Below are 13,201 nucleotides of genomic sequence, written 5' to 3' on the forward strand. Positions count from 1 at the left end.
AAAAAAAAAAAAAAAAAAAAAAAAAACACATTGTTAAAAAAGACACCCAATTAATGGTATATAAACCACATTGTTCATTTCTTTTTTTTTTTCTTTTTTTTCTTTTTTTTTTTTGCCTTTTGAGATTTTTTGGTGTAGAGAATGTAAATTTATTTTGGTTTTAAGAACATTTTTTTTTTAAGCACAAACTTCATACCGGTCAAATCTTGAATTTTAGTCAGTATTTACCGAAACGTCCCGAAATGACTCGAAATTTTTTCAAAGTGAAATAGGAACACCCTGGACAAAATTTCTGGAGTCGCCACTATAGGTAAGTTCATAAAAATAAAGACAGTAATTTTGATGCATGCCTTGTTCAGACCGATATCCATAACTACTACTTCAATGCAGCTCTCAGGGCAGGCTTACAAGTTGATTGAACTTCACAGAGTGATTGAAACAAATTATGAGAAAGCAGAAGAATTCTTGAATACTAATTACCATGGTGTGAGAAGAGTAACAGAAACTCTCCTACCACTATTACAGCTTTCCCCTGCAGGAGCAAGGATAGTAAATGTGTCCTCCCTTAGGAGTGAGCTAAAGGTAAAAGGCTAACCTTCCTCTACCTATACATATATTTGACATTTAGCCTTGTACCAATTGTCATTGTGTGTACCCAAAGTTCCCTTAACGGACAAGGCTTGAAATTGGGCTCACAACTTACTTGTACAGTAGGCTTAATGTTTCCTACTAAGGGTGGTTCCTTGCCAAGCAACCCAATGAAACCCCTCAGCTCTCACAAACTCCTTCTTTTCCTTTCTAAGTTGCTCCCCCTTTTGGTGGTACTAGCTCTCTCTCTCTCCTCTACTCTCTATTTTCTCCCCTGAATCACCAACTCCTTTCTCTTCACTCACTTCCCCTATTTATAGCTTGAGGTTGGTGGAGGTTTCATGATTGCGTTCTAGTCTTACTCGTGTGTGTGGGGTCCAATTTGATTATTCCTAACAAGGGATAAGCTCTATCGAAACAGAGGTGATGGCATTGGAACTGGTTCCTGCCTCCAAAAGATTGCTCGGCAACGATATTCCCCAAGGCAGTACTGAGTTGCCGAGGACATGTGTTGTTCCGGACAAACACATCCCCGGTCAAGTCATACTTGACCGGTGTAGGCTTCTCTATCACGCATCTAAAATGAGATGGACTTACTAAGAGGTTTAGGCCCAATTTTGGTTTTTGAGAATGTTCGGCCCAAGGCCCAATGGGCCTGGGATCATACCCCGTACAATCATATATCCAAAAATAAATAAAAAGGAGAGTATAAGGTATGAAGGTAACTAACACAATGGTTGATATTGCTTGTGATTGGAACAACATCACTTTCACTTGGGTCTAACATTGACATTGCTTTTATTAAACACCAATCAACAATTGTGAAAAATGTTGTGTCCGACACCTATCAATTTTTTAACCCCATGTTGGCAGAAATGACAAAACTCATCCCTTAAAATTTTTAAGAAACTAATTGAAACTTTTTTATTTTGAGGGACAAAAATTCAACTGGGACCAAATTTGCAAGATGAAAATTGCATTTTAATCAATGAGAAACAAAAATCTCCAAAAGGACAAAATGACAGTGAAGTTCTTTTGGTGTACATTTTAAGCGTGAGTGTATTATGACATGAATGCTCCCCAGAATAGTAGCCTCTTACTTAGATTTACCTCCAACATCATAAGAGGATCTCATTTTCATTCACATTAGAGTCTTATATATTAGATGCAAAGAAGGCACGTATTATCATCTATGAAGCATAGGTGTGTTTCCGGATTCGGGTGCAGGTGTGGGTGTGGGTGCGGGACTCGGCAATTTTTGAAAAAGTAAGGTGCAAGTACGGCAAAATGCGGCGATTAAAAAATTATTAAAAATATTTTTGTTTATATTTTCTATATATTGCTAAGCATACTTTTTCACATTATATAAACATATACCAAATTTAAGAGTAATAGTAGATAATAACTAAAACATGATGTTCATAAATTTAGAGGACAGAATAGTTCAATGGAAAATATAAAAGTGAATGCCCAGCAACCACCATCAAAAAAATTTCAGGTGTTATTGATCCTAATCCAGCATGGAGCCAATGGCCTCAATCTTTTAGAAGCACAACACGTTGTCTTAGTAGAATCGCTACTAAATCTAGCAGTAGAAGCACAAGCTATTAGCCGGGTACATCGAATTGGGCAGGAAAATAAGACACTCGTACACCTTCTTTTTTTATTATTATTATTTTTTTTAATTTTTACTTGAATTTTGTCCTGATTCAAAGCCGGTATCAGCCTGAATCGGCCGGTACGGCCTAAATCAGTCGATTTCTGCCTGAATCAGCTTGTTTTGGCTATTTCAGCTGATACTATCCGATTCAACCCGAATCAGCCTGATTTGGCGCGAATCTGCCAAAGTCGGGGCTGAGTCGGCGCGTATCCGGAAACGAAAAAAAAAAAAAAAAAAAAGGTCGCGACACCGACGCGCGGGCAGAGGCGTCACCCACCGCACCCCACGTCGGGCCGCATTGGACGCAGGTGTGGCACCCCTGTAGCCGCGTCAGTGCTTTACTGATTATTATCTGCTATGTACACAATGATAGAGTGAGTTCAGACCAGTTCACAGTATCAATTTTTTGCTTAAATCAAACAGAGGAGTTAAATGAGCAATCTGTTTGTCAGTTATTGCATCCTTGGATTATCCACTGATCATTGCCACATTTTATCAATTATTTCATTGAGTTACTAGCACCACATGGAACAAATGTGTTATATTACAAATTATCTAATACAAGCATCACTTTATGCAGAGAATTCCTGGGAGCATATAAGAAAAGAACTAAGTGATGTAGAGACTCTAGCCGAAGAAAGATTGGAAGCCGTTATAAGAAGATTTTTGCATGACTTGAAAGCAAATGCACTTGAAGGCAATGGATGGCCATTGATGGTGCCTGCTTATAGCATCTCCAAGGCCACTCTCAATGCCTACACTAGAATTCTTGCCATTAAGTTCCCTAGAATGTGTATCAACTGTGTTCATCCTGGCTATGTCAAGACAGATATAAACTGGAACACAGGGACAATGAGTGTAGAAGAGGGAGCTAGAGGCCTAGTTATGCATCTCTTTTACCTGATGGAAGCCCTACTGGCTGCTATTTTGTTTGTACTGAAGTGGCTGAGTTTTGATTCAGCTGTATTTCCATTGCAGCATGTCAAAATTTAACTTCTGCAGCTTGGATTCTGTAAGTTTTGGATAAGAACTATGTTTCTTTCGTTATTAATAAACTTCAGAAGATAAAGATGATTTTTATCTTTATATTTGATAAGAATTAGATTGCATTGGTTTTAGCTTTGGAAAACAAGACATACTTTTTCTTTTTCTTTTTTGATATGGTGGCGTTGATGAACTTCCGGCTATTCTCACCCATTTTGAAGTGAACTATACAACCTACTGTGTTTCATTCTTTTATGCACACTCTGAACTGAAGACTAAAAGCTATGAATAATCAATTTATTGAATTATTCAATTGGGAATCAAGCTGATTTTTCTTACTCTGCCATTGTCAGCATTAATGAACAAGGATAGAGAAAGGAAAAGAAAGAAACTAACGAAATGAAAAAATGGGAAATATGACAATTTTGCTGAAACCATTATAACATTTGGAGAGATGATTTAAAATAAATGTATTTGAAGAACAATTATTTGTATAAACTAGTGTCTAATCCTGTGCATATGCACGAATACAATTAAAAATAATTACAATTATACGATTTAAATTAGTACATTTTTTAGAAGATATTCAAATTATACGTGGTATTAGTTTACACTTTTTTTAAACCATACATTTTTAAAGTATGTAATGGTTTCTCATTTTAATTATATATAATTTAAAATTTAATTGATTTTAGACTTTTTGATTTTTGTACCAAATAATTCATTTGTCACAAAAATTAAAAAATTAGATGGATATATAGCAGAAAATTGGACTCTAAATCTAATTGAATTCGGACTCTTCAATTTTTATACTCAATAATTCACTTGGCATAAAATTAAAAATTAAATGGGACGTGGTGCAAAATTGAAAATCTTGTTGTGGGATTTTTTTTCCTGGTTGATTTTTAGTTACAGTAACCAATTTGATTTAAAAATTAGGATTTTACTAATGTGTACTCTTAGGACATACATTAATTTTAGGAAATTTCTTATAAAAAAACGAAAAAATTGTCAACTTTTTTTATAACTTTTTTAATTTTTTATAAAATATTTTTAAAAATTAATTATTAATGTGTGCTCTAAAAGCACCCATGAACCGGGCTCTAAAAACTATTATAATAAATAAATAAATAAAATTGGAGGGTCCAACAGCATCAGGAGTGCTCGGCTCCACTAAAAACAATATGTCAGCCATATGTATTGATAAGCGTGCACACTCAGTAATCAAGGCAGGCCTGGTATCGACCTAAACATACAAGTTAAAAACAAAAATAAATAAATAAATAAAAAAGGTTGACTGGTTGACGGTTTCAGCAGAGGTATGCGCTGCGTGGTGGTTCCATTTTCCCCACTTTCCTTAGCTATTTCTGACTTCTTGTAATTCGGGTGCAGGTGTGGGTGTGGGTGCGGGACTCGGCAATTTTTGAAAAAGTAAGATGCAAGTACGGCAAAATGCGGCGATTAAAAAATTATTAAAAATATTTTTATTTATATTTTCTATGTTTTGCTAAGTATACTTTTTCACATTATATAAACATATACCAAATTTAAGAGCAATAGTAGATAATAACTAAAACATGATGTTCATAAATTTAGAGGACAGAACAATTCAATGGAAAATATAAAAGTGAATGCCCAGTAACCACCATCAAAAAATTTTCAGATGTTATCGATCCTAATCCAGCATGGAGCCAATGGCCTCAATCTTTTAGAAGCACAGCATGTTGTCTTAGTAGAACCACTACTGAATCTAGCAGTAGAAGCATATGGTATCAGCCGAGTACATTGAATTGGGTAAGAAAATAAGACAATCATACACCGTTTTTTTTTTTTTAATTTTTTTTTATACATGAATTTCGTCTTGAGAGGTACATAGTTTTGTTTTATTAAGAACCTATGGTTGTGTGGTACAACAATCTTTAAATAAAAATATAAATTTTGTTTTATATTGCTTCTGTAAAAACTATCAACATTGATGTTGCCCAAATTCCAATTGTTGCTGCCTGATTGGTGTTGTTATTATTGTAGCTGTTGGTGGTGGTATTGGTGGTATTATTGCCGGTGGTGCTAGTGGTGGTACTAGTGGCAGTGATATTATCGCTGGTGGTGGTATATGTGGTGGTACTGGTGGTGGTATTATTGCTGTTGGTGGTATTGGTGGTATTATTGGTAGTGTTATTGCTATTAATGTTCACAATGTTTGTCAACAAATCCTTTAAGGCATTATCAAAATCAGCTCCTTCCAATGCCGAGATCTCCCAGAAAATCAAACCGTTCTTCTCAGCAAATCCACAAGCTTCCTTTCTTAGAACTTCACGATCATTCTCAGAATCACTTTTGTTCCCTATCAGAATGATAGCTTGTCTCTTCTTTGCATGGCGATGCAACTCTTCCAGGCAAAGAGTCATGCAATCAAAACTCTTGCGGTTAGTTACGTCGTAAACCAGTATTACCCCATCAGCATCCTTGTAATCTGCATTTGAATCTACATTGTTTCTGCTCAATCCACCCAAAAACATGATTAGATGAGTATAAATTATACTTACAGAATTGATTCAATTATACTAAAGCCAATTATTAAAATTAACATCAACCTCTTGATGCCCATTCAAAAGGGTTAAGAAAATCTATCATACTTTCCGGCCTTGAATTCTTAAAACTTTAAAAAAACCAAAGTGAGTTAATCGAAGCTGACCTCATCAAATATAGTAATGCGGCGTTTGGAAAGCACCACCACAAGTCCAGCCAAAAAAAAAAAAAAAAAATTTGAAATAGCCAAAGTTTTTGAAATAAAAACACTTCACTCTTTCTACCCGAATAACTCTCTTTTTTTGGCAGAAACCCGAACAACTCTCCACTCTCACGCTTGCTGCCGATCCACCATCAGCAGATCCATGTCGCTGACCCATGGCACCGACCCAACCCCAACGCCGATCCTCGCTGCCGATCCGCAAAGTCTCGGCCGCCGATGCATTTCCCCTTCCCCAGATCAATGTTGGGTGGCCGGAACGGTCTTGGGTTTGGTGTTGGGTGGCCGAATCGGTGTTTTGATCGCTTCAAAGGCGTTGATTTGGATGCCCTTCTCGACATGTCCACCGACGACCTTGTCAAGCTCTTCACTGCCAGAGCTCGTAGAAGGTACTTGTTTTTTTCTTCATATATTTCATCTTTCATTTTTTACTTATTTGTTTTATTAATTTTGTGTTTGAAATTTTGTAGGTTTCAGAGGGGTCTGAAGCGACAACCCATGGCTTTGATCAAGAAATTGCTCTTTAAATTTTTAGATATTTTGAAATTTTGGGTATTTTGTTTCTGACAATGTTGTTTGGGCTGTTTATCATGTTTGGGTGTCTGGATATGCTGGGTTTGGGTTGTGATTGGTGTTTGGGTGGCTGAATGTGCTAGGTTTGTTGGGTAGAGAGAGAGAGAGAGACAATGGTGGGGTGGGGTGGCTGGTGGTTGTTGGCTATAGCGGCGTTTTGAAACGCTACTATATTGGTGTCACAATTTAATTCCTCCAACAAAAAATCATTGTAAGCCCCTGTTCTCATTGAACTTAAAACCAAATCCTTAGGAATTATGCAAAGAGTAGTGTTTCTTATACACAAATTGTTTTACACAAACCCTAAAAAAATACTAAAACTGTGAATTAAAGTGAGAAATTTGTAGAGCTAGACATACCGTTCTTGGCGAATGATGCCCCAAATGTGGGCCTTAACACTCTTTTTCTCGATGTGAAGGGTTTGGGTCTCGTACTTGACAGTAACGGCAGTATCAGTCTTGGACTCTTTGCGTTCGCAACGTTCCAGTATCTGACACTTCCCAACCTCAAAATCTCCTATCAGCACCACCTTGAATTCATAGTCAATCATCTGTTCCGAAACTCCATATCCTTCTTTACCTTGGCTTGCCATTTTCTTTCTATTATAAAAAAGCAATTTGAGAGAGAGAGAGAGAGAGAGAGAGAGTAATGAGTGTCTAAGCTATACTTTATGGAAGTTCAAGAATCGGAAAGGAAGGGCTATATATATGCATTTGTGTGAACTGTGCAAAGTGTGATCGATCCAATTATTTGGAAAAAAATTTCCCTACAACGTTATTCACTTCTTCTTATTCTTCTTCTTTTTTTTTTCTTTTTTTTGACTTTTTCTTCTTTGTTTTCTATTAATGTGCAAAGAAACGTTTAACAGCGTATAACCTCAATGAAAAACGGTGGGCAATATCATTGACTTATGAAAAACATGGCAAAACTAATAGGACTTAATATATACAAATCCGAAAGAAAACATGATGACAATATTCACTTGTTCTAGGGACCCACAATGGACAACGTGAAAGCCATACACAAGGAGGCCAATCCTAAGATTTAATATATATACAAATATGTCTCCAAATGGGTTTTTTTTTTTTTTTTTTTTTTTTTTTTTTTAGAAACAAACACACACACACAAGGGAGAGGGAAAGAAGTTCTAACACAAAGGCACACCACAAGTCAATGATATTGCCCACTGTTTTTCATTGAGGTTATATGTTGTTAAACCCATTGGGAGACATATTTGTATATATATTAAATCTTAGAATTGGCCTCTTTTACTTATAGCACTTAAATCACTCTGAAAGTCCAACCGAAACACCCCCCAAAAAGTCTCAAAACACTCTTAAATAGGACCTATAATTAATCATGGAAATTACTTAATATCCTCCACAAAATATAAATCTTATCAAATTATACAAATCGACTCACAAAGATTATACTTTGTTGAACTAATTAATAACACAAATGCAAGGAATCTCTACCCACAAATGTTTCCTTGAATTTATTAAACTCTAGAGGCAGTAACCAATATGTTGTAAACTCAGGATTTGATATATGCCCTAACAGAAAGTAAACCCTTATACGTTATTTAAACTTTATAATCTTGACTTTTGTTATAGAATACAAGTTGTAGGGACCCTAGGGTCTAATGTAAAACCCCAAAGAAAACGTTAAACCATCCTAACATATATAACCAAAGAAGACGTGGCAAAACTAATAGGACTTAATATATACAAATCCGAAAGAAAACGTGATGGCGATATTCACTTGTTCTAAGGACCCACAGTGGACAACGTGAAAGCCATACACACAAAGGCCAATTCTAAGATTTAATATATATATATACACACACACACACACACACTCAAATATGTCTCCCAATGGGTTTAACTAGACGTGGCAAAACGGGTGGTTCGGGTCGGGTCAATCGGGTTTGCTAGTCAAAACGGGTCACGGGTCAAAACTGGTCATTTTTAAATGAGTCAATCGGGTTGCGGGTCGGGTTTACCAGTATTTTTCAAACAAGTTTTTTTTTACAATTACAAAAACAAATCAATGACCACCTGTTTAGAGAGAATGAATAAAATCAATTAAGAAATTAATTGCACTTAATGCCACTTGTTAATATCCTTCCAATTCTGATAGTTTTGAGCATGACAAAAATTATTTATAGTCATAAATTCATGATGGAAAAAGTCTTCAATATTAATAGTTCACTGTCAAAATGCATATAATTACAAGTTTACATCTTCAAAAAGAGATAGATTTTAAAACAAACAAAATAAGTAAGTCAGCAAAGAAGCAAGTTATCAGTCTTCTTAAATGCACATGTTCTTGTTGCATTTAAAATAATAGTAAACTTAGATTACTTAAAAAGATAAACTAAACAAAAAAAAGATTTAAAAATAAACATAACATATTAAGTAAAGAAGAATAAGTAAAAAAGAATAAGTAAATATTTTATAAGAATCACATCTCAATCTCAATTTACTCAACGTTGGTAACAAATTCAGCATTGCAAATATTCATACTTGCAAATTGTGGCTTAGCTGAATGCGTTTTTTTTTTTTTTTTTTTTTAATTAATGGTTGTCTAACTCTTGACAGCCTTGGCCCTTGCCTTGTGTAACGTGTGTGGTCTAATGGTCTTGTCTCATGGCAATTGGCATTCATTGAAGGGCCCTTGCCTTGTGTAACGTGTGTGGTCTAATGGTCTTGTCTCATGGCAATTGGCAATCACTGAAGGGCCCTTGCCTTGTATAACGTGTGTGGTCTAATGGTGTAACGTGTGAAGGCTAAAGCTAGGCTTTTTTTTTTAATGGAAAGCAGTGCACTAAAGCTAGGCTAGCTAGCTTTTGACTTTTGATGAATTAAACAGTCATTTTTTATAATATATAATATATTGAATATAAGTTTTGGTACTTTGTGCTTTATGAACCTAGTATCAGGATGTAATTTAAATATATTTTTAGCGATTTTTTTTTAACGGGTCAGGTCACGGGTTATTCGGTTCGGGTCAGGTTGACCCGTAAAAAATCAGGCCGGGTTACGGGACAACCTATTTTTTCTTCAAGTCAAAAAAATCAGGTTCGAGTCATGTATTTTTCGGGTCGGATCGAGTCAGGTCAAAAAATGCCATGTCTAGGTTTAACAGCATATAACCTCAATGAAAAACAGTGGGCAATATCATTGACTTATTATATATATATATATATATATATATATATATATATATATATATAATAAGTCAATGATATTGCCCACTGTTTTTCATTGAGGTGTGTGTGTACACATATCCGAAAGAAAGTGTACGCCATAATCATAGATTAGAACTTGTAATTCCATGGCTCAATTCAAGAATATACGTAGTAGGCAGTGGGTAATCTAACGTAAAAGTGCAAGTCATATTCTAGGAAAATCTCTTTTAAACAATCTACACATCCCTAACGTTTTCCATGATAAAATTCTAAACTTTCAATTCTTTGTTTCTAACAGTGAGAAATCATACCTTGAACAATTTGGTTGCCTCTTCAATCGTATGTGCTCTAAACTCCAAGTGAAAAATACACCTGCTAGCCTCCTTAGTGGTGAAACCCTTCTTATGAAAACCCTAATTTATCTTTTTCTCTACCCTATATTTTAACGCATCAAAGATGTGGGCTTGATGGGGTAGTGGGCTGGAGTTTAAAACCCTCTTGAGCTTATCTCTTTAGACTCCAAGAAGCCTATAAAACATCTTCCTCTTTTATTTATTTATTTATTATTTTAACTGCCGCACTAAATTGTATGCACTAAAACATTAATTTTCTCACCTATTTTGTAGCACCACAAAATTGTCTACTCCCATACAATTGAAGAGGCAACCAAATTGTTCAAGATATGATTTCTCATTGTTAGAAACAAAGAATTGAAGGTTTAGAATTTTATCATGGAAAACGTTAGGGACGTGTAGATTGTTTAAAATGGATTTTCCTAGAATATAACTTGCACTTTTACGTTAGATTACCCAATGCCAGCTACGTATATTCTTGAATTTAGTCATGGAATTACAAGTTCTAATTTATGATTATGGCTTACGTTTTCTTTCAGATATGTACATATACATATATAATAAGTTAATGATATTGCCCACCATTTTTCATTGAGGTTATACGCTATTAAACCCATTGGGTGACATATTTGTATATATATTAAATCTTAGAATTGGCCTCTGTATATCCAAAATGATCTAACTCTTGAATACACAGCACAGACTTTAAACTTTTTTTTTTTTTCTACATAAAGTTGCTTTCAACGTTGAAAGTGAAGGAGTTTGAACCCCACACGTTTGTGTTTTTTTCCAAATTTTTACTTGGGGATGAGAACTTACGTGCGTGTGTGTCATTCTTTAATTTCAGCTAAATGTTATTAAATTCATTTGGCCTAAATGTTGCTTTCAAGCCAAACAAACTATGACTTGTGTTTTGTTTGCTTCTTGCACACGGTAAAGCATTTCATTCGTTCTTCAAAATTTCAATCTTCCTATTCCATTTTCTTGTAAACCTGGGAAATGATTGGTACAATTTATTGTTTATTATCTGTGAGTGTGGCCCTAAGAATAATAAGAATAAGATCAACTTCTAAAACCTTCATGATGATTTTAATATCATATAACAAGAAGATCAATTTTCAAGGAGAGAACCCAAAATTACTCATTAAGCATCTTGATTTTCCAATACAGTTTATCAGAAAAGTCTAAACTCGAATAGCAAGGTAATTATCTTGATATTAAAGAGGATAAAAATTTTAAATCAAAGGTACTACTATTTGCCAATTTGACCTTGAACAATGAAATATAATTGCAGGGAAAAAATTTCATGGTGGTGGAGATTGGAGAAACTAAAGAAAATGATGGCTGACATGATATCTTCAATACAAACACTGCAAAAGAACACATAAGGGGTCCGTTTGGATACAACTTATTTTATTGAAAACTAAAAATACTGTAACAATATAATTTTCAAATGTGTGAATAGTGTCATGGGACCCATTTTTAATATTTTTTTTGAATAAAGTAGGTCCCGTGAACAGTGCATGAACAATGCGTGAACAATGCACTGTCTCCTAAAAGCTAAAACATGTGCATCAAAAAAAAAAAAAAAAAAGGAAAAAACGTTTATTTCGTTTTACTGTAGCATGGGTCCCAACGTTAATAAAACACAAACGCTGAATGTGAGGAGAAAACGCAAATCCAAACGCTCACAAAGTTTGTTTCTATAATTAATATGTAGGCCCAAAGATTGAAATGGCATAAACTCTTCAAACAATGAAATAGAAATTTGTAAATTGAATACTGTAATAAGTGGGGTTAAAACCCAATGAAAATAGATATGTTTGAGAATTTTTTTCCCCATAACAGTTAGACATGACATGTTGTGACTTATTTAACCTCTTTATCATGCACTAATCATAATAAACTACATATTGATGCTGTAAAAAAAAATGTTGTATTTCAAAATTCATTGCTTTTGGAAATTAAGAATAGACATAGTCAAAGATTTGGTATGGATTGATCAATGGATATGGTGTCTTTGACTTTGAAAGAACTTGCTAAAAGTCAAACTCACTTTGTAAAAATTAAAGCGGTTGTTAGAACTAGAAATTTCACCTTGCCATTCCAAATGTCGGTTGATCGATGATTTGTTTGTTACGTCAGCAATGAAGTATTTTCTGGACCAGGGTGCACGATCTCTAGCTCCTCATCGATCAAAAGCTCCATAGTGCAAAGAGTGCTCTCGTGAGATCATTAATAGTGTGGGGGCAAATAACTTGTTGTCATTATGTAACACTAGTCATAGACTAAAAAATAAAATATAAAATATAAAAATAATTAAAAAAAAAAACTTGGCTCTATGTTTTCTGGAAAAAAAACTTGGCTTTATATGTACACATAATACTGTATACATACAGGAGTACCTACCAAATGCAAACTTCTAAGTTCTAGCAAGAGGAAAATAATAATAACAACAACAACAACAATAAATGCCAAAATAGAGGAAATTTAGGGACCAAGACAAGCCAAATTCATTACATACAAGGAAAAAAAAATAAGGACAGTATATAAGTCATTGTAGGAAATAGGAATAATAATAGACACTAATTGAGAATCATAAGCAAGCTTCCATTGCAACAAACCCAAATATAAATGAAAGCATGAAACATTTAAAGCTACCAACACATGTGAGACCTAATGTAGATCCAACTTTTATTCGATCGTGGGATCCAGGCAGTCTGGGGGGGACCACCATGGCTCCTCTCTTCTCAAGATGCCATACATCCTTTATCAATATATGGACAACTATCTCTCAAGCACTAGTTTAGGTTTGGCCTCAATGGGAAAATAAAACGGAGCACCTAACAACGTATCTTCATAGACCAAGAACTACAATATATATATATATATATATATATATATATATATCAACAAGGAACCTAATATGATATGTGTTAAAGGAATCAAGTTTACACTTCAAGCAAAGTCAATAGAGGAGAGACATGCAAAAACAAGGCCAACTACTCCTCCTAGCATAATCTTAGAAATTAATTTCTATGAATAACCTAGTTAGGAAATTGTTAGTCTATTAACTAACTAGAGGTTTGGCATGCACCATCTGT

General features: G+C 34.6%; 1 protein-coding gene, 1 long non-coding RNA gene and 1 pseudogene across 3 annotated transcripts in view; 2 read left to right on the forward strand and 1 right to left on the reverse strand.

Annotated features, from left to right (window-relative positions):
* The window catches only part of LOC126725205 ((+)-neomenthol dehydrogenase-like), a 39,563-nt pseudogene extending 36,359 nt beyond the window's left edge, over positions 1-3,204 (forward strand).
* The window catches only part of LOC126725233 (ras-related protein RABA4b-like), a 30,840-nt gene extending 23,249 nt beyond the window's left edge, over positions 1-7,591 (reverse strand). The window contains exons 1-2 of one of the 2 annotated variants that reach the window (XM_050429806.1): positions 6,914-7,345; positions 4,793-5,728 (exon numbers count right to left, since the gene is read on the reverse strand). In XM_050429806.1, the coding sequence (XP_050285763.1) occupies positions 5,176-5,728; positions 6,914-7,146 (786 nt within the window). In that variant the 5' untranslated portion in view covers positions 7,147-7,345 and the 3' untranslated portion in view covers positions 4,793-5,175. Of the gene's footprint in view, positions 1-4,792; positions 5,729-6,913 lie in introns of those variants that run through there. The other variant, XM_050429809.1, reaches the window with a different exon arrangement.
* LOC126725246 (uncharacterized) lies at positions 5,989-7,339 on the forward strand. Its single transcript, XR_007655376.1, has 2 exons — positions 5,989-6,370; positions 6,452-7,339. It is a non-coding gene; the product is annotated as an uncharacterized LOC126725246 (long non-coding RNA).
* Positions 7,592-13,201: the final 5,610 nt, after the last annotated feature.

The sequence above is a fragment of the Quercus robur genome, chromosome 1, assembly GCF_932294415.1.
Source record: "Quercus robur chromosome 1, dhQueRobu3.1, whole genome shotgun sequence".
In the NCBI taxonomy this organism is placed as follows: domain Eukaryota; kingdom Viridiplantae; phylum Streptophyta; class Magnoliopsida; order Fagales; family Fagaceae; genus Quercus; species Quercus robur.